At 41.2% G+C, this 27,039-nt stretch overlaps 1 protein-coding gene across 1 annotated transcript in view; it reads left to right on the top strand.

The window, feature by feature from the left end:
- Positions 1-1,167: 1,167 nt before the first annotated feature.
- The window catches only part of lats2 (large tumor suppressor kinase 2), a 42,664-nt gene continuing 16,792 nt past the window's right edge, over positions 1,168-27,039 (top strand). Inside the window, exons 1-2 of the mRNA XM_050049188.1 lie at positions 1,168-1,391; positions 14,150-14,905. Of these exons, the coding sequence (XP_049905145.1) occupies positions 14,540-14,905 (366 nt within the window). The 5' untranslated portion in view covers positions 1,168-1,391; positions 14,150-14,539. The remainder of the gene's footprint in view (positions 1,392-14,149; positions 14,906-27,039) is intronic.

Raw genomic sequence — 27,039 nt, 5'->3', positions numbered from 1 at the left:
GTGTGTGATGGACTCAACTTTTCGCCCATTGGCTGATTGGCATCAGAGTGTATAGATCAATTGCACATGCCTAAGCTGATGTGGGAGCAGGGCAAGCAAGCGTTCCACAAATGTATTAAGAAAATAATATGGAAATAAAGTAGTCTGAGGAAATAAATTGGGGTGAAATTCAAAGGGAAAATAATCAGAAATAAATCAACACATAAATACATTAAAAAGAAAGCACATAACTAGGGCAAGAAATATAAAGATAGATAAATAGATAAGCTAGTTAAAACAGGAAAATCCATTTATGTCACATTTTATCTTTTACAGTCCACTTTTAAATAATTTAATTTCATGTTTTTTTTTCTTTAATTGAATATTCATTTTTTTATTGTCTTTTTTGTATTTTATTTATTTATGTATTTATTTGGTAGCCCACATTTAATTGAATAATATTATTTTTATTGTGTCATTTATTTTATTTTATTTTATTTTTGGTAGCCCACATTCAATTGCATATTATTTTTTTAATTGTGTCTTTTATTTTATTTTATTTTACTTTTTTTGGTAGCCCACATTAAAAATGCATATTATTATTTTTTGTGTCATTTATTTTATTTTATTCTGTTTTATTTTGTTTTATTTTTGGTAGCTCACATTTAATTGTGTCATTTATTTTATTTTATTTTTGTGTTATCCATATCCATATCCATAGATAACCACCTTTTCTTGGACTCTTCCTGGATGAATAATCCAGATGTTTCGATAAAATACCTATAGAATACACATGAAAAGAATATAATAAAACACACCCGAAATATAGGCCGACGAAACTACTGCTAATGAAATATAAAATATAAACAAGGTAAAACATGAAATACATTAGTTGTTGTTTTTAATGCAATGAAAAGATCAAACTTAAACAAATAATTTGGGCTGAATATGTCAGTTATTTTGCTTATATTCCACCACTGCTTTGAATGCAGCAGTTTACTTTTACTAGTGTTTTCACACTGTGCTGCTTTCACTGCTGATATCTTATTTAATCAAGCACGACCCCTCAGTGAGATAAACTCCTACAGAGTAAACTCCAAACAGCTGCACTGAGTGGATCATCTGTCTCACAGAGGATCTCTGACGCGGTGCTGACGTGCGTCGGTCCGTCACGTGACCTGAGGAATGTTAACAATGCAGCGAGTGTCCAACTTTGTGCTGCATTTCTGATCCTGCCTGCAGTCTGGGGAGAAAATGGAGGCTCATTTCATCATATTTACCCACTCTCTCCGTCTCTTCTGAACCCTCCGCTCGCCTCCTCGCGCTCTCCAGCCGAGATACGGACTTTACAAAGTGTCGGTGTGACGGGATTAACCTCCAATCTGAGTTATTCTTGCTCCTTCTATCACATGGTAAGCTGAGACTCAACTTTTTCTGGGGAGGGGAGTGGTGGTGTAAACTTATTTCCACGACTTGTTGCTGAGGGAGAAGTTCCTCCATGGGTGTGTTGAAGAAAAGATAGAGAAAGTTTCCCCCTGTGTGTGTGTGTTTGGGGTTTATAAGAGGAGCAGCTCAGTTTGTTTCTGCACAGCAATGTTCTGGTGTTGCCCCCCCAGCCTGGGACCTACAGTGGGGAGGGCCACAGGATGGTAAAACAGGGGTTTCCTACCGTTTTCATGTCCAGGGGCCCCCAGGCTAAAACTGTAAACTGCTCAGACACCATTTTGTAACGGTTTTAAAGCTCTGACACAAACATGGAGCACAAGCTGTACACAGATTATTATGTTTTACACATTATATCCACTGGTGTCAAGTTAGTGCAGGAAGTTGTGGCTGCAGACCCCCAATTTAAGGGGCCCAAACTCCAAGCTGGGGCCACTGACTTGTAGTATAAAACAGCCAGGAGCTGTCCAGGTAAATTGGCACACTTTTAAAGGATATTCCGCATGCACAAGTCTTTACCTATACAGTTGTGACATGTGGTTAAACAGGCTGCAAATAGACATAAAAATCACAAAATTAACCCAAAAATTATTGATATTTTTTTAAAGATTTTTTTTTACAATTAAAACAAAGTGTGACATCGTGTTTGTTGGTAAGGATGTGTGCAGATTATTGTTTGGTGTTTTCACTCCTCTCCGAGCCTAAAGGCCTGCATAGTTTGGCACTGATACAACCATGTGTTTCATTCAGGTGTGCTACTACTACTACTACGCTCACACACACACACACTCTGTCCCTCTTTCTCTTTGACACACCTTTTTCATTTAATTTCTTATCACGCTCAGGTGACTTGTTCAGACCTCACCTGGCTGCAGGAGCATGGTCAAGTTTTATTTAAGATTTATGTCTCCTGAGAAGAGAGGTCACCTTTTTGTTTCAAATAATCAGGACTCTGGTGCAACAAGTGTGTCGTCAGGTATCGGGCCACAGCTGGGTTTAATTCTGTCAGGCCGAGCGGAAGCATCTGTCAGGGGAAGAACCACAGGGATGACTGCAGTGGGAAATCACCACAGATGCTGGCAGATGTTAAAGCTCTGTGTTGTGTGTTACTGTACATCAGCAGGTAAACAGGAAAACAAAACAACACATGGGTGTTCACAAGATGTAAACTGCTGTGGTGCTCGTGTTAGGTTGAATTTGATGTCTGTGTGTGTGTTCCTGGAGATGTAGTGTCTGTGACATCACCTGGAGTTTTCCCAGGGCATGTTCAGGATACTGAAACTGGATTTGCCGTCTTTTCTGCATCACAGAAATATATTGAAATCCTCTTTCCAGGAGGAGTTACTCACTACTTTAACTTTCTGTTTTCCTCTGACAGACTCATCTTTCCCTGTCTCATACACATGCACTCTCTTTCAACTGCAGTAAGTTTCGTTGTTAGGAAGATGTGTCCTTCCCCCTCCTCTGTAATTCTCAAAATACAGACATTATCGTCCAGATCCTCTCAAATCAGTCAGACAGGTTAGATGTTATCTGGGCAGCACTTAAAAAGTCTGTCAGCAGTCAGGAAGAGTCAGATTTTAAGAAATATGTCAAATATTATCAAGATTTCAGAACATATTTCTTCAGATTTCTACCCCAGCATATTGTCAGAAGGGACAACTTTGGTCTTTTTTGGATAAAAACAAACAACAGAAACTAAAATACGTTTTGGACGAGAGGAAGCGGGATGAGTGCTGATAAGCGATCAGCATAGTGTGATCGGCTTATAGATCTGTCCATGAAGACCAGGGATGCACGATAATATCAGCATGTCAGCGGTATTGGCAGATAACGGCTCGCGTCACAACAGATTTAAAGGGAATGGATCACCTCAGAAATAGGTTGCATTTTCCGATACCTGATCCATCTATTTTGATGATATCAAGGCCGATATTCGATGCAGATATCGGATCGATGCATCCCTACATATAGCAGACCAATAGAACCTTTTACTGTTAGTAGACAGTATGATGTTAGTTGGTGGGCGGGGCTTAGCTGGAGGCAAAACAGTTCTTCACAGACATTAGCTAGTGCTAGCTAGCAAGTTCTATCGTTCAGAAATATTCAGTCCCAATGGTGGACTGCACTCCAGCACAAACTAGACTGATAACCAAACCTACAATTCAGTTATCCAGAGCGCCGCACTCTCGGAGCAGCAGAGCGCCGAGCGGAGTGAATGTGTGATTAGTTTAACCGCTGTATAATTCACGTAGAAATATAACGCTCCGTTTCTTCCACCAACAGGGCTCTCATTTTAGTGTAGAGCATCAGACTGAATTTACCAACGCACCATGTCAGGTCACTCACTCTCCGGGACCGCCAGTGTTACTTGAATAAGTAAACACTGACCAACGGGACCAGACTGGCCGACCCGTATGCTCTCACTCAGTGGATGGATGATGTCACAGGAAGCCAATCTTACAAAGGAGGACCACACTTGTTTGTTTTGCTATGGAAGCTAACGTTAGCTAATGTGCTAAAAAGTTAGCGTTCCAGAGAAATCCAATATTCCTCTTAATCCCTCCCCAGTTTCTGATGAGGTGGACATGATAACCCTTAATACACATAACCTTATTCATCCCTACAACAGGAAATACTTTTTCCCTAACCTGATATGAAGTGTGCGCTGCACATGTGAGCATTTTTGATGATGGCCTCCGTCCAGTCCTTTGGTCTTATCACATTTAACCATAGTTGTCTTTGTTTTTGTTGACGGGCAGTGGCGGCTGGTTTTGAGCCATGACTCCTTCTATTCTGGCTCCCAATAACACAACTAGACTTTCGTCGACCTGATAAAAGAATTTTTTTGAAATTTTGTGACATCATCCCAATGTGAAGTCTATAGGCCGAGTGGGAACATGCAGGCAGGAGCAGCTGGAGAAACACTATTGCTCATATTCAGTGGGCTGCACACCCCGGAAGTAAGCCCAGAAGCTAGAAACTTTTTTGAGTTATGCGTCAGATGAGCAGTTCTCATTGGACTGAATAGGCACCATCTCCAAATCTAATAATACATCCACAATAAATACCCGTGACCACTGCAGAGGCATTTGTTCTGGGTGGGAATGCTAAAGTTAACCTTTCCAACTAAAGAAATAAGCCAGATGTTAGTGGGTGTTGGTGGGTTTTTGTGCAGCAGGAAGGAGCTCTAGAGTCAGCATCTAGTGGCCATTACAGGAACTGCAGGTTGAAGTAATTCACATTGGCTTTGACTTTCAGTTGAGTTGTTAATTTCCCATAAATGTGAAAAATCTGTCAACGGCAACATTATGTCACTCATCTCCTGGGTGAGTCAACTTGATTTTGAAGTGACATTTTTTGTGATATTTTTGTGATGATATATTTTATTTAAAGACATGCTTGTCTCTGGAAAATTGGTAAAACAAGTGGACTTATTTTTACCGGCTTGCAGATTTTTATTTTTTCAGTTAACATATTTTTATGAAATTATAATCATAATTTTAAAATTGTTTTAAAGTAGTTTAATATGATAATTAAAAAATGAAAATTATTTTATATAATAACAATAATGATGATAATAATAATAATAATTATTATTATTATTATAGTCATCAAGTTAATTTTGTTGAATAACAACTAATATAAAATAAATATTTTATTTTTATAGATTATATTATATTTTTATTCATTTTTAAAAAAATATATTTTTTATTATTTTATTATATTATTATTATTATTATTATTACCATCATAAGAATTGTCTTTGTTTCAGGAAAATTGGTTTAAAAAAAAAAAAAAGTAGATTTATTACCTGCTTGCATTTATTTTCGAAGTTTACATATTTTTATACAATTATTTCATAAAATTATATATATATTTTTTAATAAAGTTATTATTATTATTGTTGTTGTTATTATTAATATTATAAAACTGAAGTTTCAAAAACGTGTGAAAAATCTGTTGATGGCAACATTAGTTCACTGTAAGTCAACTTGTTTTTGAGAGGTAATTTTTGTGTGTTTTACTAGAAAATGTCACAGTTTTAGGAAAATTCTCGAAATAAGTGGACTTATCTTTACCGGCTTAATGATTTTTATAAATTTACATGCTTTTTTGTCAGTGTACATTTCTTGCAGCATGAAGTGTCAACATTTTTGTGAGTCTGAATGTTTTGCGTACTTTCCTGTCGAGTGTGGTCCATTTCAGAGTCAGAGGTTAGGTCAGAGCAGAGATAAGGCTCAGGTATGTGTTGTTAAAGGTTAGGGTTAAGTATGGAAGTTATGCTGTGTGTTTGTGGATGTGTGTGTGAGCTGCGGTTTTCAGAAGAGCAGTGTACATTTTTTCCTGGTAAATTTTTAAGTTTGGACCTGCCCCTGCATCCTCCTATTTCCAGACGTGGATCATCCATATCTTTCTTTTTTTTGGTTTATTTTGGTCAGCGTAGACTGTCCCAGACTGTCCCATGATTCAACAGTGGTATGAGTTTACTTGTAGTTACTTGTGGAATGGAATGCTCACTGGTCGGACATGGCGCCTAAAGCATCACAGGAATGGAGGCAAGAGATCCCAGAGATGGGGCAACATCTATGCAGCTTGGCACCCTTGTCTCCACCCTACTACACCACCCACAAATATAAAAAAGAAAACATGTTTTTATCCATACAAAGATTTATCTGTACAAACAGTGAGGGCTGTGTCCTTCTCAGAAATGGCCCAAAGGGATGAGGTCTGCCAGGGAGGAGGCGTGGGGGGTGTAGTTCAAGGACTTCTTATGTTTGGCTACTTTGGTGTGAACGCCATGATTCCAGTACTGGGAAGTAGCTGTGGGCCATGTGGTTAAGATCATAATCACAATGTTAATAAGGGCATATTTTTATATCCATATACAGAATATAAAACCTTGGGAAATGTGCTCAAAACACATAAAATGATCAACTTGATGTTCTTTGAAATGTACTGTTTGGCAACCATGGCCATCATGTGATATTTTTCCCTCTCTATATTAAGACCAATAAATTAAAGTTTTTCAATGAAACTCAGCTAAGAGAAATCATGTTTTTTATGTCAGTTTTATTTGATGGATAGCTCTAAAATACTGCAATATTTAAGAGCTTCAGTTGAAGTCAAAGAAGGCAGTCAGAGGTGCGAATCCAAAGCTGCAGCAAATTAAAAATACTTCATACTACTTCACATGAAACGGTTCAGCCTGATGACGTTCTGTATTAGAGGAGTGCCGTGTCATCTTGTTCACAATAATACTGGTGTAATTTTTAATGATATGAAAAATTCATATCAGGATATCCACAATATTTCGTCTTGTTGACATATTGGCGTCATACTGTTACCCACGGCAACAACAGGCATGGCTGAAAGTGAAATTATTACCAACTCCACGGTGGTTCCAAAAAGAGGAGCAGCTTCAGTAGTGTGGAATAAACTGTGGCGTCCTGAATGTTTTATGAACAGCCCCGGACTTCTCAGACACTTTTAGTGACTTACCGCTCAGAGGGAACTCATTCAGCGGCTCCTCTGGCAGCAGCACAGCGTCTCTCCCTCTCCTCTCTCGCTGTGTGCACACGGGAGACGGTGTCATCAAGTGATTTTGTCATAAATCTTTGGTAATATAAACTTATGTGCCACTTGCAGTTTGACAAAAAAACTCCATATATGTGAATGTGTGATAGTTGTGGTATCATGACAGCCTGTCACAGGTTACAGTGTGATGATTAGAGGAGAAATGGCAGAGCATGAAGGTCCAGGTGGAAAAAAAACAACAACTCAATCATTTAGGATTTCACCTGTTGATCTATATAGATAGATCCCAGGGGATATTTTTTGTATTTGGAAGCTAATTTGTGGTAGATTTTATTTAGTTGAACTATTAATATTGTATACAGAATCTGAATCTCACTACTGTTGTTCACAAACTAAAGAAATGAGAGATCATTTTAGTTTTTATTGAATATTTGAAGGAAAACTATTTAATTTATTTTGTTGCAATTCTATTTTCTTAAATTAATTATTTATATATATATATATATATATATATATATATATTTTTTTTTTTTTTTTTTACTCATTTTGCATATTGTCAAGAATATCGTTATCGCAAAGATACCCTGAAATATCAAGATATTGTTTTAGGGCCATATCGGCCACCTCTACTTTGTAGTCTCATTTAGCCACTTGTTAGCAACTGCCTTGTTAGAGATACGTAAAAGATTCAAAATTCATCAGTGGGTTATTTACTGTCGTATTTTTTGTCATAGAATAAAATGGTAAAATCCCCAAAACTGGTGTTAATGACAGACCTTATTTAAGGTGTCTAACCAAAAATCAGTTCAGAAAACTCATTGACTTAGAGATGAGGGAACTAAGGTTCTTTGTGAGCTGTAATGGAGACGAATTTTGTAAAGTTACCTTTGTTAAATGTTGCTGTTGTCCCTGGCTTCATATGAGAAGAGGAATAGTCAGCTAGCCACTAGGCTAATTTATACAATGTAAAATGCCATAGGCTTGTGCTAATAACATTAGCATGTTGTATTTGTGGGGAAAATGTGTCCAGATAAAGACAAGTGTTTGTCTGTGAATGCTGCGAGTTATAGTGAAGCTGATTTGTGTACTTGTGTTTGAAATTGTCTCTATTAAGCCATGTTTAATGTGTGTTTTGAATCAACTAAACTTAGCAGCACTTCACTGAAACCCCACCACCGACTAGTGTTTTTGAGGTGGAACTGCAGCAGACGCACCACCACACAAGTATTAATGCTCTCAACAATACTTCCTACAGTTGCTGTTAGCTAGCAGTGAAGCTAACTCACTGGTGAAATAGGCAGCGGAGGGTTAAACTGGCTACAAACAACCTTTTAAAAAGCTTGAACACAGCTTGTCTTTATGCCAGTGGTTCGTGGGAACGGTATAAGCCCTAAAAGGTGTTGTGATATATAAATGAATGGAATTGGTGGAGGAAACGCCTTTAGCCCATCAATTATTTTTTATGTGTCAGGATAATTGTGGCTTAAATAATCAGGTGGAATTCTGTGAGTAATCTACCTGCCAATCAGACTTTCTGAAACACAACCAGATCCATTAAATGCTGATTGCTCAACAAAATGGTTGTAATGGCAGACAAGATTTTAAAACCACAGCCGTGTCGAAACTTGCCAGGGTTGGATTGTGTCTGGCAGTTTTCCGTGTAGGTAACAAACCAGATCTGTATCTGGAGACCAGAGAGACTTCCAGTGCCAGCCAAACGGAAATCTTTCTGTGGCTGAGGAGGATATTTGAAGCATGTGAGCCGCTCAGTAGGACAGGAAACCGACCAGCCCGTCAGTTTAAGGGTCTTCTCTCAAGAGGTGACGGTTGGCTATTGAAGTGAGACTTTCATTTAGTGGATAAAAATTGAAAGAAAGAAAGAATGAACATTTTAAATGGAACAATGATAAACTGGGATGTTCAGCCAGACGTGGTTTGTCTCTTGAGGTGTTTTTGACTGAACGTTTCTGCCCACCGGGAAGTTCCCCCGAGAACTACATGGTTTTGAACTGTTTTGTATTTTGTTTTGATGAGTCAAACTCACGTTGTATTAGCGCCATATAATCAGTAAAGCCTGGACTTTACTGTTGGTGTATTTGTCCGTGTTTTCTGTCATTGTTTCGTTGGTATTACACTCTGGTTCGACCCGTCCACGTACACTTCCGTCACTTATTCACACTTCATCCTGTGCTGGGAGATTTCCTGCCTTCTAAGGAACAGCAAGTATCTTCTCTGAAATAGGAGCTTAAAAAGTCCCTCAAAACAGCGTTCTAAGAGCTACGATCGTTCCTAGTCCTGAAAGTGTGGACACAACCAAAAAAGGCGGCTCTTAGAACTATGCAGAAGTTCCTCAGGTCCAAATGCAAATAGCACCTATTTCCATTTTGGTCATACTGCATAACTGTATAAACAGCTGACTGGGGGGCAGGTCACATGTAGTGACAGGGGTCAGATGGCTTAATTTAAAATGGTTTTGAGCTTTTAGAAGATCAGATATGGTCTACTATTGTCCACTTATTTACAGGGGTGTAAGAAAAGAACGATACATATGAGTATCTGGATATGTTTGGTGATACATAGTATAGTTTGTAGGCAAATGCAAAAATTTGTAATAGTGGTTTTGTGTTGTGTTTAAACCCCCGAGTGTTTTAAGTTTTTTTCAGCCATTTGACTTTTTCGCTTGGTGTTTGTTGGACCCATCCACCACCCTTCCCGCCCGCCCTAGTTGGATTTTCGCCACCTTCACTTTTGTTTTTGTCCCACCGCATTTGTCCTGATGCGGCTAAACTATTACGGTGACCGGCCGTGTATCATGCCAGCGTTAAAAGACGACCTTTTTTGTCTGATGCCGCAAGTCACTGCCCAAGCGTCGGATTTCAACGACTTCAGAGTCTCAATTCCACTACAGAAGAGACTTGATGATCGCTCAAATTAGGAGGGGAAAAAAGAGGATATATCGATATTGGTATCGGTCAAATGAGTTGTTACCTATCGGCATAACAGACATCAGCAAAAAATCCAATATCGTGCATCTCTACAATGCAGCCCTCATGTCTCTCAGTCAGTTTACATCTATGCATTGACTTGAGTCAAGCAAATTTGGCGAGGGCCCATTCACTGGAGCTTTTTAAGGATTGCTAATTAGCAAATGTTTTCACGCTAACAGGCTAAAATAAGATGGTGAACATGGTTGATATTATACCTGATAAACATCAGCATGTAACCATTTGGAGCATTTAGCTCAAAGCACAGCTGTGCCTAAGTTTAGCCCCACAGAGCTACTAGCATAGTTTTCATCCTGCTACTGTTACCCTGAAGATAATTGTGTCATTGGAGAGTTTTATTGTCCCCAGGATGGTGTGTAATCTATTACAGAGACTTTTAAATCCAGTCAGAGGTAAAGTCCTTTGAGGAACACTCAATCTTTGTCATTTTTTATGAGCTCGGATTCATGATTAGAACCAAATACAACAGTCTGTTGTGGTTTTTGTGGTTACCATTGTTGCGCCCTGTCCTCTCGTCCTCTATTTAATCCAGCAGAAACCCTCCAAACACCTCACACCTCATTGTGTCACCAGAGATGTGAGTGTTTCACGTTGGCCTGCGAGTCCTCACGTGAGGCTCCTGACAGGAACATGTGCATTTACTCCACACGTCATTCCATCTGCCCTGGAGGAGTAACGCTGCTGTGGCAGAATGCGGAGTATGTTCCCCCAGATAAGACTGTCAAACGGTGTTAAATGTCTGATCTCGGGGGAACATCGCAGGCAGAGGGGCTGACGCAGGGAGGGCCGCCGACTTGTTTTGACCCCACGTCGGAGCGCTGCGCTCTCACAAGGGTGTTTACCGATGACCACGTCGCAGAAGTATGCAGTGACAGGGGCTGACTTGTGCAACCGCTGCTATGCATTGATGGGGCGCGGAGGGGGGGCAGGCGGTGTTTTATGACCTCGAGCATTCCTGAATTATGCATTAGGTAGTACTGCTCAGGCTGTGCTCGTACTGACTCAGACTTCCAGAATTCCAGGTTTTACTGGACTCAGTCTGGTTCCATGTTTTTTTTGTCACATTTTATAACCATTACTGGAAATTAAGTCATTTTGTTTTGATTTTTTTGACATAAACATTCTGCCTACCATACACTACAAGACTCTGAAAACACTTTTATTAGACCAATCACACATGATAAGATTTTACAAAGATTGGGGATCTAGCAGGTTCACTGTTTGCAAGATTACAACCAGATTCTTTTTGAGGTTATTTCCCATCCCGCTCCTGGTGGAAAACACAACTCCAAACTCCCTTTAAGAAATATGATGATTTAACAATTCCTTACGTGTCTGCAAAACACATAACTCTACAAACACAAAATAAAAGGCGTCATATGTTGACTGTATTTTTGTCAATTTGGCATCAATATAATCCCATTTTGGATACTGTTGCCTCAGCCCACTACCAGCCTCCGTTGGCTAGCTGCCCTATTTTAGTCGGAGGAGACCATGAGAATGAGAGGAGAACTGATTCAGAAATTAAGATTACTCACTAAAATAAGAGCTGGTTGGTGAATCAGACACACACTGAGTTAAACACAGACTCTTGTTCACTTCACAGCTCCACCAGTTTCTCCTCCTTTTTTGAACCAAGACTTGTTCACGTTCTTGCGCCTCAACGTCAGTATCTGCGTGAGCTAAAACTAAAGACTTGAGATAGTATTAAACTTGTTTGATTTTGTCTGAACATCAAGAAGAGAAAAAGACTGACTTGAGACTGAGATTTATGACACTTTAAACTCAACGATCGAAGGACTGTTCCAATGTCAACACTCACTGTCTCCTCCCACTACAATAGGAGGCTTGTGGCGACTTATGGTGACAAAATCCAAAATATGAAGTTTGTACGTAAATACAGTTCATCTTTAAGGATTATATTGTTGCCGAATTGACAAGAATCCTGTCGACATATGAAGCCTTTTATTTTGTGTTTCTAGAGTTATGTGTTTTGCGGACATGTGAGGAAATGTTAGAATTTCATATTTCTTAAAGGGAGTTTGGTGTAATATTTTCCACCAGGAGCAGGATGGTAAATAATCTTAAAAGGAATCTAGCTGTAGTCTTGCAAACAGTGACCCTGCAAAACCCCCAATCCTTGCAAAATCGTATAATGTGTGACTGGTCTATTAAAAGTATTTTTAAAGCCATGTTGTGTATGGTAGGCAGAATGTTTATGTCACAAAAATCAAAACAAACAGACTTTATTTCCAGTAATGGTTAGAAAATGTGACAAACATCACATGGAACCAGACTGAGTCCAGTAAAACCTGGAAGTCTGAGTCAGAACGAGGATGGCCTGGGCAGCACTACAACTGAGATAAAACTCATGACTTTATTTAGACACTGGAAATTTGTCTGCCACAGTAAATTTGCTGTAAACTCATTGACTGTTAGGCCAGTGTTAAGGTCAGGCTGGTATCAGACTGGGATAGAACTTGTTTTAAATACTAGATAACAGCTGATCACGTCATCCACCTCTGATGAGATGCTACAGAAAACATGTATAAAACCTTATAGTGAAATGTTGTAAAGTCTAAACACTGTCAAACATTTCATGTTGGTGTTGTTTATCAGTGTCCAACTGCAATACGGTCAGTGGGTGTTTCTCAAAGTCAAGGAAGGATCCTTAAATGGCTGAATTTCAAGGACTGTCCCATGTCAAGGATCCTTTACATTTGACAGAGGACTGAGTTCTTCCTTCAGAGAACTTTCAAGGATGCATGTGTGTATCCTCAGTGGGTATAAAATGCCCACAATTCTTTGCGAACAACGTAGGGCCTCTCCAGTGACACCTGCACCAGAGGAGCTCAGCAGGATTTAGATAAATATGTCATTTATTTGGATTAATATCTCCAGGAGTTTTTATCACACAAGCATGAAAAACATATTGACAGGAACCTCATAATTTACACTTTCCAATGTGCCCACTGATGAATATTAGAGTTTTTAAAATATGTGATTTAGATAAAACATAGAAGTTTTAAATTAATCAGTCACAGCACTGATGGAGCGCAAAGTGTTAAGTAAGGAAGGACCCGTTCTACCAAGGAAGGATCCTTGACCTTGAGAAACACCGAACGTTTGGTCATAGTTGGGGGGTGTGGTGAGGGTGGAGTCGGCAAGAGGGCCAACAGTCCTCTTCCCCTACAGCTGTTAACACTAGCATGTTTTAGTGAATTCTACACGTTTCGAGACGGAACAGCAGCGCTAACGCTATTCAACGCCATTAGCCTATGCTGTGATGATGTCTTATAATGTTATTGCAGAGGGACTGGCAACATCATGAGCTACAGGTCCTTTCGCGACTTTTCCCCAAGAAGCTAAACAATCTAACACTTTTTGGATGAAGCGTTAGATCCTTTTTGTTTAACCAGAAACAGCCCTGAAATCACCATCACCAAACCCACCAGACTCCATTTAAATAAACAGTGATTTTAGCGTGAATAGAGCCAGAATATTTTAACATCTAACTGGGTGAATTAAGGGTTTATTTTAATCAAACCGGAGTTGGTAATTGTTAAACAATGCAAAGTGGAACCAAGATGGCTTCTGTGAGTTTTATTTTGCTTCTGTCAACTTTGAATGACGAGTGTTTGATGATGGTAAAATTGCTGGTTTTTTATATGGAGTCTGGTGGGTTTGATGATAGTAACTTTGGGACCATTTCTAGACCAACAAAAAGGTCTATCTCTGTTGGGATCCTTTCAATAATCTTGGCTGACACTTTCTCTCTTAACAATTTGAGCCTGTCAGTGGCAAAAACAAGCACTTAGGTGGACGTAAATTGATGGTGTGAACGAACCTTGAATGTTTCTATTGCAGTCTGGACACTGCTCGCTTAATACTGGACCGACTTCAAAAATTGTCGTTCCCATTATTCACTTAAAAAACACAGAAAATTAGGGTCTAGGTTGAAAAATACCCTGTAAGTCTGGATTTTAAGTTCATGACGTTTTGTGTGATGTGTCCTCTTTGATGAGCTGTTGGTCTGTTTGGTCTATTTAATTAAAAGCACAACCTCTCCTGTGCGTAAGATGTAAACTGCCCAGTGTTTGCTTTAAATTTAGAAAATAAGAAAAACATAAACACCATGCATGACCGCAGTCCACCGTGCTCTAACTCCATCCCTTCCTCCACAGGCGGAGATTGGCAGCATCATGGTTTGGCTCCGCGGTGCCCTCGTGACCGGCTGCATTTCCTGGAATAAGCTGGAACCTGAGCCTTGAAAGCCACACCATGGAATGTCTGTAGTACCACACCTCAGCGTCATCCAGCCCACCAGCATCTGCAGGAATCAGACACAAAGAGAGACACAACAAAACAAGGGACACAGAGGAGGACTCTACAATCTGTGCCTCCAATCTGTGCTCCTGGAGACTCTGCACTATTTAGGTCAGCCAGCTTGAAAGGGATCTTTTGGAGGGTGTCGGGGAGTGTGTGCCAGCTCGTGTGTGTGTGTGTGTGTGTGTGTGTGTGTGTGTGTGTGTGTTTCCCTTTTAGAGTAGGTGCCTGCCCTGGGCACTGAGGCCATGAGGCCCAAGACTTTCCCTGCTGCCCCGTATGTGGGCAACACACGCCAGCGGCTCCAGGAGATCAAGGAGGGTCTGAAGCAGCCGGCCAAGCTGGTGAGCCAGGCCCTGCACGGGGGCAGCTCCCGGACAGAGGGCGGCAGAGGGGCCGACTGCAAGAGCGGGAAAGACACAGCCAGCCGACAGCAGCAGCTCCGACCCCCGCAGAAGTTCAACAACTACCAGAATGCCTTGCGGGAAATCCGCAAGTCCCTCATGCCCTTCGCCAACGAGTCGGGCCCATCTTCTGGGTCAGGACACCCTGCAGGCGCCGGGGAGGTCAACCGGCAGATGCTGCAGGAGCTGGTCAACGCCGGCTGCGACCAGGTGAGCCAGAGACAGAGGAGGAGATGTGTTTGAGCGTGCGTGTGTGTGTGTATATGGGTTAATGTCTCAACAGTTTCTCGTAGGAGTGTGTGGTCCTGTCCTGGGCACGAGAATGTGCTTTGGATGCTGATGTTCATATCGATCTAACCATCTCTTTGATATCTGTAGCTGTATCAGTGCCTCGCAGGGCGGTGTTGTAAATCAGTGAGTGTGACTGCTTCATGGTAATATTAGATTAACTAATGGTTTAACTATGTTAGCTTTAAAAGTCAAAATCTTTCTCCACAATCTCCAGCATCAGAAGTTCTCAAAGTGTTGATGACTGAGGGCCATTTCAGGGAGTCAACTTTTGATTCATCTTACAACATTTTTATGACGTTTTTATGACATACTAACACTTTACAAAAGCTATAGCAGTCATCAGTCATAAATCCAACAGAACACATTGATTACATTCTAGTTTTACAATTTTAAAACACGTGTAAGTAATGAAATAGAGGCAGTACACTGTTTGACATTGTTGTACCGACAGTAGTGGAGCAACGATTTCTGCTGGGGTACGGCAACACCACTTGGACAAAGTGGACCAAATTGTTGGGATGAAAGTGCGAAGATATTAACAATTAATGCATGTCTTAAGTGGGCACCAGATGCTAAAATAGATGCTAAAATATTTTAAATAGACATCATAAAAAGCAGCAGTTATCACTAATATCGTATAAAAGTTTTTTGTTTGGAAAACTGACAGTGACAATTCCTGAAATAAAATATAAAACTGCTTTTGCACCTCTACTGTGTGAATGTGTGAGACAGCGGAGAGACAGAGGACGAATTGTAGCATGTATTCATACAGAGTGTGAGTTACTGTTACTGTTGTGTGCATCTCAGCAAGTGTTGCTCTGCTGTTGTAAAAGCCTCTCCACTCAGAGGTTCAAAGCCGCTCTGCCTCCTTCAGTCAGGAATTTTTAATGAAAGCAGTCAAGAGCGCCATAGATGCAACACAATACACTCTTTACTGCCAAGTGTGCAGCGCTGCGGTTACGTAACGCCGGCCTGAGCGCTGAAATGTTGAAATATCAGGTGGATTTCCCAACTGGGCTGTTTGGAGTTTACTCCCTCTGTCCTGCGTGAGGAATGCGAGAGCGCCATCAAACGTCTCTGGAGAAGAAGAAAGAGGAGGGAGAGTGTCTCCACGGGAAGTGAGGGCCTCCTGTACGCGCAGCCTTCAGCCACTGAGTCACTGAGTGTAGGCGTCATGTGGATGCTGTCAGTCAGGGGTCACTGCACTTCACCTTGAGATGGAGGAGAGTTGACCTCAGTATCAAACCACGACATTATACTTTCCAAACTTTTAGAGCCATTTTATACATTTAATATATTTACAGTTAAATTTTAGAACTTTTTTCAGTTTCTAAAATGTATCTAAAACTTCTTAAAGTGTCATTGCACCCACATAAGGCCCGTTTCCACCGCAGAAACTTTGGGGTAATTTTACAGGGCCGGGGCCGTTGGTGCGTGTCTCCACCGCAGGAACCACCCCCGAAGGACAGAGTCCCGGAACTTTTACGGGGGCTAAACAAGTCCCTGCCTCGGAGTAGGTACTCAGAACGGCCCCGAAAGACTCCTGGCTGGTGCTTGGGGATTACTTGGTGCTGATTGGATATACTCAAGGAGGGATGTGACGTCAACAGAAAGCAACAAAATAGCCGGCATTTTTAAAACTCAGCAGACGAGGGTTAGCTCGTTCATATAGCTTCCGCCGCCATGTAAAAAAAACTCACTAAATGGCCCGTGAAAAAAATATTTTTTCCAGCGGATATCTTAGTTACAACATGATTGAGCTAGCAAAGCAGTTTTGTGTTGCTATGTGTGGTATTTATTCAGTTTTGGGAAATCACGATGTCTAGAAAGCATCAGCTGACAGGGACAGCTAACAGCAGCAGCAAAGCTAACATCAGGACGTCATCTGTTAAAAGCCTCCCGTTGTCGGATACGACATGAAACTACTCCAGTTAGCTCAATCATGTTGTAACTAAGACATCCGCTGGAAAAAATATTTTTTTCACGGGCCATTAAGTGAGTTATTACAGACACCGCTATCGGCTAACGGCGTCCCTATGTCGCCCCGGTCAAGATGGTCGCGCAACGATTACGTCACATACAGAGCCCGGTAACTTTACAGGAACCTTCCTCGTACTCCGCTCTCTCAGTGGAGACACGGCGGTTGAGAGGGCCAAGCGAGAGGACGTTCCTGTAGTAGTTCCTGCCCCCCAAATAGTACCAGGAACTTCTTCAGTGGAAACGGGCCTATAGTTCTGGTGAGGGGACAGACATTCATCATGCTGCACCCTGATGTTACATGGAGCTGAAACAAAGCACATGTTCATTCCAACAATAGCAATAACAATACAGGGAGGGTCGTGTTGACGTGGGTCTGTTGCTATATTGTACTATTGGAAGATAAAATATGACCCAGGGAGTCCAGTTTTAGAGGTTATTATATGTCATGACTCCAGTTACATATTTATCCTGGTGTAGGAATCACAGCAGATGAATGAGGAAGTCTTCCACTGTCACATTTAACATTTCACGTGCACTAAATGTTGCATTTTACTCCTTTCTCTGCTCTTCAGTCAATTTATGTAGGATCCTATCTCCTGCGTTTTTGACGTAAGAACAGCTGAAAAAAAGGTTTTGCCAGGATAGTCTTTCTAAATTTCTTAATTTGTCAGGTGACATATTTCCGTCAGTATAATTTTCTACATGTTGTTGTAATACTCATTTCAACCATGAATGCACCACGACCCTTTGTTCTAAATAGGACTAGAAGCATTTATGTTGCCTCCAGGTGAGGTTTAATTTCACTCTTTAACGCAAGGTACCTATTAGGGGTGGGAATCACCAGAGGATCCACGATACGATATTATCACAATACTTAAGCCACAATACAATATTACTGCAATTTTAAACATGTTGTGATATGCTAATTATTGCATTAAAATATATTAGGATTTATTACATTTTCTTAACTGTAAATTATGTCCCCAAAGGAAAACTATCCAATAAGATTAAGTTGTTCGTCTGTTCATCACATTTCAGCCATTTTTTGCTGCAGAAAAATTATCTAGTGGACTGAAAAAGCAACTGATTATATTATTCTAGTGTGCTACCTAAAGTTTAATTTGTATATGTCATATTAATCATTCATTCATTCATCTTCTAACCGTGTCATCCTCTTGAGGGTCGAGGGGGGGCTGGAGCCTATCCCAGCTGACACTGGGCGAGAGGCAGGGTTCACCCTGGGCAGGTCACCAGACTATCACAGGGCTGACACATAGAGACAGACAAAGTTAACCTGCATGTCTTTGGACTGTGGGAGGAAGCTGGAGTACCCAGAGGAAACCCACGCTGACATGGGGAGAACATGCAAACTCCACACAGAAGGGCTTCCACACCCGGGATCGAACCGGCAACCCTCTAGCTGTGAGGCGACAGTGCTAACCACCACACCACCGTGCTGCCCGTCATATTAATCATTTAGATTTAATTAATTTGAAATTTTAAAGGTGGCACAGTGGTTAGCATTGAGTTTGCATGTTCTCCCTGTGTCAGCGTGGGTTTCCTCCAGGTGCTCCAGCTTCCTCCCACAGTCCAAAGACATGCAGGTTAACTGGTGACTCTAAATTGTCCGTAGATGTGAATGTGAGTGTGAATGGTTGTCTGTCTCTATGTGTCAGCCCTCTGATAGTCTGGTGACCTGTCCAGGGTGAACCCTGCCTCTCACCCAGTGTCAGCTGGGATAGGCTCCAGCCCCCTGCGACCTCTAACAGGATAAGTGGTTACTGAAAATCTATACTTGGCACTGTGTGACGATACGATATCGCCACACAACAATATCGCAATATTATGCTGTATTGATTTTTTCCCCCAAACCTAGTACCTATATTGTGTGTTAGCAAGGTCTACAATTTTACTGTCATGTCTCTCGTGGTTGTGGCTCAGAGGTAGAGCAGGTCGTCCACTAATCAGAAGATCAGCAGTTCAATCCCTGGCTGCATGTCAAAGCATCCTTGAGCAAGATACTGAATCCCAAATTGCTCCTGATGGTTCGTCCATCGGTGTGAGAGCGCGTTTAGCAGGTGGCACCTTGTATTGTAGTGCAGGTTACCATTTCTTTTTCACAGATGAAAAAGTAGATAGTAAATTAAAGAGATTACCCTGGCAAAACGTTTTGCAAACAGGTGAGAAAACACATTAGATCAGAATTAGAAAATGGATCCCAGGATTTCTTTTTTCATTTCAGGGATTCCATAGTGTCCTCTCTTTGGGAACTGCTTTAAAATATATTTAAGTGTGGAGAATGAGGCAGGCTTGCATCATAAAATGCAGCTGATCCAGTTCAGATTTGGTACACCAGTGGTTAAAGGACTTGAGGACGGGCCCTGTGATGGAGCTCGGCATGTGAAGAATGCTCAGCTCAAGCCCATGCACAGCACTACGGAAGAAATCCTCCCCCGTCCGCCACAGCGGAGTTATACGAGGCTGTGTGCTGATGGTGGGGCCTTTGCTTTGTGTCTTGTTACCTCGCTTTACATTAATGAGAGGGTCAGGGGGCTGAAATGGTTTCATTGGTACTAGATCAACTGTCATGAAGGGGTGTTTTTTCCTGTCTTCTTACCTTTTACTGACCCTGGAGACACTGAAGTTTAGAGTTTTATAGGGAGCAAGCTTTCAAAGGGCCATTGCTGGCATGGTCTGTATGTGCAGTGTGTCACAACCATCAATATTGAACACTGAAAATACAGAAATATAAGTGATTTTAAAAACTACAAAAAATGAAGGTTCATTTCAAACGTCTCTCAGAGATAGTAGAAGAAACTGTGAAGAACTTGTCGGCTGAATGGAGCCATTTCCTCGCCTGCGATGGCGACTGGTTGACCTTCATTGCCGCCTTCCACCATTGTGAATGGACCAGAGCAGAGTCAATACAAACAGGAAGTGAACATTCAATGGCAGCAGGGTGGAGCAATTCCTCCCGCTGCCGTCGAGTCGCCACTCAACATGTCGCCGCTCCTCCTCCTCCTCTTCTGTCTCTGGTCTTTGTCCCTCTGTGTCTCTGTAGACATGCGTCTGTTCCATTCTTACGAGGAAAGCACATGTTGATGGATGTTAAGTACAGAAATGAATGAGTCATCAGAATTGAGGTCAAGTCAATAATGTAACAACAACAATGTGGGTAATCAGTAATCCAGTACTTAGTTTCATTCAGATTGTTTTGCCTTCAAAGCACATGTGTGAAGTGATCAGTGTGTATCAGAGAACTGAACGTGTAGTCCTATATGACTGGACCATGTGTGAATTTAATTTGAAAGGACAGACACAGGAAGTGTCCACGCTCAGCAGTCAGACAGGAGTCAGGTTCATTTCCCGGGCTGGTACCTGCGGTTATTCCACAGGCTAGTTAATAACATGTCGGGCAGGAAATCCAAAGTGTGGGATCATTTTGAGAAGGTGAAGGACGAACCCAAGGTGATATGTAAACTCATCTTCATTGGTCGACTACAAACATGACGTATCATCTGAAACATGGAAGTAGCTACATGCCCATTAGCCCACAGTGTCATTAACAGGCGGCTCGCTCAGTGTGTGACGTGCACTTGTAGATAAAATATAGGCCTATATTAATGAAGGTTCATTAGTGCGGTTTTGTATTTCTCTGTAATGTAGCACAGTGTTAACAATGTTACTGATACTATTCTTTCTCACACCTTCAACTCAAACAACCAAAATATATCATTTAATCATTACAATAATAGAGTAAACATGCGGGAGACTAGTCGACTAATGACCCTAAATGATGACTATTGGTCGACTAGGAAAATTCTTAGTCGGGGGGCAGCCCTAGTCTTAATGGGTTAAATTGAGACAGCTTTTGAAGCAGTTTTTGAAACTTGGCTCTGTTGCTTCATGATGTGCTTTGATGTCTTTCCCTTGATGGGATGTCAACCCTCTAAACAGACTTCAAACAATAAGTGCAGGCAGAGGTTGAATGATCAAAAGCTAATGTCTACTAATGGCCAGCTGACAGCCCTCATGCACAGATGGTGTACGGATGCACAGGAGGAAATCACAAGTCTGAGTTCATAATCCAAATAAAACATAATTTAAAGACAAGCAAAACAAACTAGGCAAGCATTTTCACACCGCTGTGAATCTGTATACAATGTTTCCTATTGCACCCAGAATCTGATTTTGACATATTCAAGTATATACTAAGGTTTCCGAGGTAAATTGCTGAGCAGCAGTTGCAATACAAAGTGGAAAGAATGCAAATATTAAAAGTGTAAGGTAATAATACAGTGCAAATAACTTGCAAATCCAAAAAGTACACAATATATACCAAAAACAAACAAAAGATTGAGGTGAAATAAGTAATAAATAATAAAAAGAACCTGCCTCTGATGCCAGTTCAACATGTTTAATAGAGACTACAGTTCGTCTTCATACTCATTTTGACTTTCCTCCTCTCACCTGCACACACACTTGATTGTGTTAATATTCAGGTGTCATTAATTCCACATTCATATCGCTGCTCTAGATTTCTTTCAGAGACGACAGCCTCCATTTTTAGGCCACCTAACCATAGTTTTTCTTTTTAAAACTTCTTCCAGAGCCATTATGGCCGTCGCAGGTCAGCCGCTGTGTCCTTGAACACCCCTCACCTAATTTCTTCTCTGCAACCCTGTTTGTTCAGGCCGACTCTTATCAGCTGGCCTCGTCTTCCTCCTCCTTCTTTGTCTCTCCCGTCTTCTCCAGCTGCAAATTACAGAGCGATGTGGCTCGTTACATAATCACTTTTCTTTTTTTTAAAGGAGGAAATGTTTTGGAGGGGGAGCGAGGGCGAGGGGGGGCGGCATGCCACGCATCGAGATGACAGGGGAAAGAAAGGAAACGAAGGGAAGGAGGGGTGTGTGTTCCTTCCCTGAGCTTCATGGCCGTCCTCACAGGCCTCCTACTGTACGTACAGGACAAACTGCGGCCAGGCAGGAATCCGGCGCACGCTAAGCGTATTAAAGCCTTTGACGTGTGAGCGAGCAAACACTGCGGTGTTTATGTAACGACGAGGCCAACAGGATGTGACTGGGAAGCAATGTATGTGTTAGTGTTCATGGTTTGTATGTTGGCGTGGAGGACGTGGCTTTTCTCGGCTTGCTGTAATAATTTTAGGCGTAACCTTGTTTGAGATTCTTACATGCTGCTGCCATGGATGAGGAAGAGGAGGGGGGAGGATGGTGCAGGTTTTTATGGCGCTCTGTTTGGAAATGATGCATGGACGTCTATCCATCTGAGCGTCCTCCATATGGCTTTGATTTCCCCCCATGCTGGAGTGTGTTTCAGAACTGGGTCAAACAGACGACTAATATATAAAATAAAACAGACTGTCACCGCCGTGCAAAACAAAAAGAGTGTGTGTGTGTGTGTGCTTGTCATGTCAGTCTGTCAGAGCAGTTTGTGTGTGTAGAGTTTGTAGGCTGGTGATTATGCGTTTGGGATAACTCGGCGGCTTGCGGCCCCGCGACCATTATGACAAGGGTACAAATGTGGCCTGGATATTTTCGACAAAGAGAACGAGGGAGGAGGAGAGATGGGAGAAAGACTATCCAGAATGCAAATAGCTTGAATTCCTGCTTCCTGGGCTGAGGAATGTGAGCGAGGAACATCTGTCGCCATGACAGCCGGGGTCACCAGGCCCGCCTCCACCCAACACACACACACACAGGCGCACACAGACACACACGATCCAAGAGAGGAAGCGACGAACAATAAAAAGCAGACTGACTGTGTTTTGATGGTTCAATATATCTCTCAGTTTATATGTGACTCTCTGTCTCAGAGCTGTTTAATATTTAAACCAAATATTTTATACTTATCACAGATACTGGTTTATTATTCTGTAAAACACAAGATCAAATTTATTGACCCTCAAGTGGAAAAAGAGATCTTCTGTTGCGCTTTAACTACAAAGAATTACAGTGTATGTGTGACGTTAGCTGGCGAAGAGGTCGGGGACACAGACGTACAACGACAGCCAACTTTATTTTATTTCATTTTTTAATGCCCGTGTGTCACTTTGAATCATTCTGTGTCCCCACTCTAAATTCAGAGGATTACGTGTGTTAAATCTTTGGGGGTTGTACTGAGATTTTTTTCAGGTATCTTTTTTTTTTCCTTCACAACAGTATCTTTATTGATTTTAACAGCAATAAACAAAGACATACACATAACAGTATGTGCATATAAATACATACAGAAACACGTAAAAAAAAAAGATACCCGAAAAAAATCTCAGTACAACCACCAAAGATTTAACACACGTAATCCACCCCAAAAGTATAAATTAAAAGTAAAGTAAATAGATAGATAAAAAATAAATAATTAAACAAAAATAAGTGAATAAACAAATAAATGAATAAAAAATGAATAAAACAAAAATTAATAAATGAGAGAGAAAGAAATAATAATAAAAGGACCATGTTAGTGCAATACAAAACACTTCAGTTAAAGTACAGATTATATCAACATATACATTTTGACAACAACAAAGAAAAAAACCTGACAGATTTGGATATTGCAGAGCTTCACTTATAGCCAGTCCCCCGCTGCTCCCATCATGTGGGTTCAGTCTGTCCTCTCTATAAAACACAAGAAGGGACCCCAGATGTTGTGAAAGACTGATTAATTACCCCTGACAGAATGTGTAATCTTTTCCAAGGGCAGAGTTGTTGATAATTCAGAAATCCATTTACCCATACTCAGCCTGCCAACTTTCTTCCATGAGAGAATAATAACTCTTTGAGCCAACAACAGGCCTGGGTCAGATGGTTTAATGGCGATGCGATGCCACAAATAAATAAATACATGTTTGGGAAACCCTGATTTCACATTAAAGAAGACACCTGAAACAAAAAATATTTAAAGACAATGAAATTAAAAATACATTTTACAAGTTCTAACTAGAGGATGTCACAGGTCTGAAAAGATTGACCCAAACCAGTATTGACCCGGGAAATTTGTTTAGAGATCTCATTGGACTAGCTGTGAGCACTTTGGGCACCACAAGCCAAGTGACATCTAGTTTCATTACACTAGAGAGAAGGCAGACATCTCTACGGCTGATATCTCCAACACTCGGCAGCTCACACCAAAACAATCTAGACAATAAATAGCACTGCAGGTAAGAGGAAAAATATGTATCTTTGATTTTGTGGTGAACTGCCCCTTTAAATCTGCCTCACTTACACAGTGTAGACCCTTAATAACTCAGTTATACTGTACTTTATTATCATCGCACCATTAAAGCGAGTAAGAATTTGAGTAAAGCAGTGAAACAAACGAGGTAGACGGACTGAGCGAGTGAGAGAAGGACATAATGTGACATTACTGGGCGGCTCTGGCAGCCAGCACTCTCTACTGGCTACACAGGAATGCAACAGACACACACACACACACTCACACACAGGAAACAGAGTATAAACAGTGGTGTGTGTGTGTGTGTGTGTGTGTGTGTGTGTGTGGATGGTCAGTCAGTCTTGGGCTCAGGGACACAGTAGTGTATGTGTGTATGAACATGCGGATGCAATAGGAGGGGCTGAACGCAGGCGTGTGCACGCTGCACGCACTTGTGTATTTCCACCTATACAGACGCACTGTGATGGACACACACACACACACACACAGATGTTACAGAAGGCGTAGAAAGTGTGTGGCCTTGGCATTTCCTGGCTTTGAGAGCAGACTGTGCCCACAGTTGCTGCGTGGTCCCTCTGTTAATCTGTGATGTAGTTTCCTGCCGACAAATGAAGCTGGTCAGTGTGTCTGAGAAACTGCAGCGGAGGACACAAAATGGCCGCACGGCGATGAAACTTCTCTCCTCAGCTGCTCTTGCTTTTCTTGCAAGGGTAGAGATCCATGGCCAAAAGAAAAGCCCATGCTTCTGGTCAAAAGGAGAAACATTATGAAAGACTTGGATATCAGCAGGTATTTGGATGTGCGCAAATATCCTAACGCACATTTTCAAGAAGACGGTGGAAGGAATGAAAGAGGGAGGCTGAGTTTGCACAGTTGAACAGAGACCTGTACTACGAAGCCAGCATCTTACCCAGGATATATTTTCGTTATCTGGTTTGACTAACTCATCACATTGGTCGTCTGGATAACCGGTACTACAAAGCTGGTTATCAACTAGGTCAGTCAACTCTGGGTTTTCCTATCCAGCCACGAGCAGGTTCATGTGAAAGAGGCGGGGGTGTTAATGACGAGTGACATCATCAGAACCATGAATATAGGAGCCTGCTTCATAAGATATGAGATGAAACGGTACCAAGAGTGTGAGACAGTAAAATGTCAGTGATGTAAAAAAAAACTCTGTAATCTTACATCAGAAAATCTAGAAACATTTTCAGAATGAGGACAAAAAACAGAATATTTTGTGCATGTAAATGTAGTCAGTGAGTGTAAATAGTTTCAGTGACAGTTCAGTAATAAACTGCCCCAAATGTACTGAAGGAAAGAAGTGCATCAGTGGAAACCAATTGAAAGCAGAAGACAAAAGTTTTTTTTCACTGAAGATCTTCAGCAAGTTTCTAAATGCATTTTTATTATTTTTCCCCGACTCGAGGGACTTCCCTCCGACTGCCCGGCTGCTGAGTGATTTATAAACTAGCAGCAGCACTTTAAAATCTTCTAAAATGATCCTGAAGCCATTGTAAAGATTTAAGAGTAGGAACAATGTGCTCAGTTCTCCTGGTTCTTGTTAGAAATCTGGCAGCAGCAGCAGCAGCAGCAGCAGCAGCAGTCTGAATGTGTTGCTGTGGTTTAACAGTCTTTTTGGGAAGAGCAGCGGAGAGACCGTCGCAGTCGTCCATAAATAATAATGCATATGTTATAATAGCTGCAGAGCACCTTTTTATATTTATGGTGTGAAACTAAAACTGTAATATGCTGAGGATTTGACAATTATCATACTGTTTCCTTAATGTGAAGCTACTTAATGCTTCATAATGACACATTTAATGACATCATAGTAATAAATAAGCACATATGTTGGTTTTACATCCAAAGCGCCCTCAGTTAGCTCCAGTTTATTGTTGTTGTGATGTAATTCAGTGAGTACAGCAATGATTTAACACTCTCAGGGTCGCTGTGACCTCCTCTCATGGCCGTATAAGTGACTGTGAGTAATGAAACCCTCCTGATACCATCATCTGCTGAAGAGTTTGATGTGTCGCTGCAGTTGCTGCGTGCGACCAGCAGGGGTGCCTGAGTGTCGGGGCTGAATGCCGGCTCTGTGAGAGCGGCCGGGCCAAGGTCTGAAATGTCTTTGCAGTGAGGTCATATGCCATTTGAGGGGATTTCCTCATGTAGGTGTGGGTCGCTGCGTCGGAGAGGGGAAGACAGATTTTCTGTTGTGTTTATCTCACACTCTGTTTGTTTACATGTTTACTATTGTGAAAAAGAGACAGGAAGTTGATGGTCGTCTTGTTCGCCCACCACATCACCTGGAGGAATTTTGATTTGCAGGTGTGGTTGATGTGGACACGACTGCACAACATACACAGGACAGTGTTTTCATGTCCGACAATAATAAGGTGAATTTAAGTCGCTTATACTTGAGATTTGGGACAAAACCTTATTTTGGGGGGTTTTGATTTTTGCTTTTCAACTAGGCTGGAAAATATATTTTTTCCTTGTAATGGGCCAACCTCCCACTGATTGAATTTTTTCTTGAATAGCATATATGATGGATGTCAGAGGTAAGATCTGACAGAGTTAACGTCTTACAGACGTCAAAAAGTTATGTATTCATTAATTTCACAGCAGTCGTATTGAGTAACCATTTTATTTTTCAAAGTTGCTAGAAGTTCTCTTAATATTAATCAAAATACTCATTTTTAAACTATAATTCTTATTAAGGTGTGATTTATAAGGGCTGCAAAGTTGATCTGGTATGGTTGAGACACACCTGATAGCAGTATTATTCAATAAATTCAGCGGACCAGTACTCGAACAGCATTCCCGACTTTTTGGAAACTAGGAAATGAGACAGGAGTCCGTGGAATATAGCTAACCCCTTT

Source organism: Epinephelus moara, chromosome 7, assembly GCF_006386435.1.
Source record: "Epinephelus moara isolate mb chromosome 7, YSFRI_EMoa_1.0, whole genome shotgun sequence".
Taxonomy (NCBI): domain Eukaryota; kingdom Metazoa; phylum Chordata; class Actinopteri; order Perciformes; family Serranidae; genus Epinephelus; species Epinephelus moara.
This window is presented reverse-complemented; position numbering and strand designations above follow the sequence as displayed.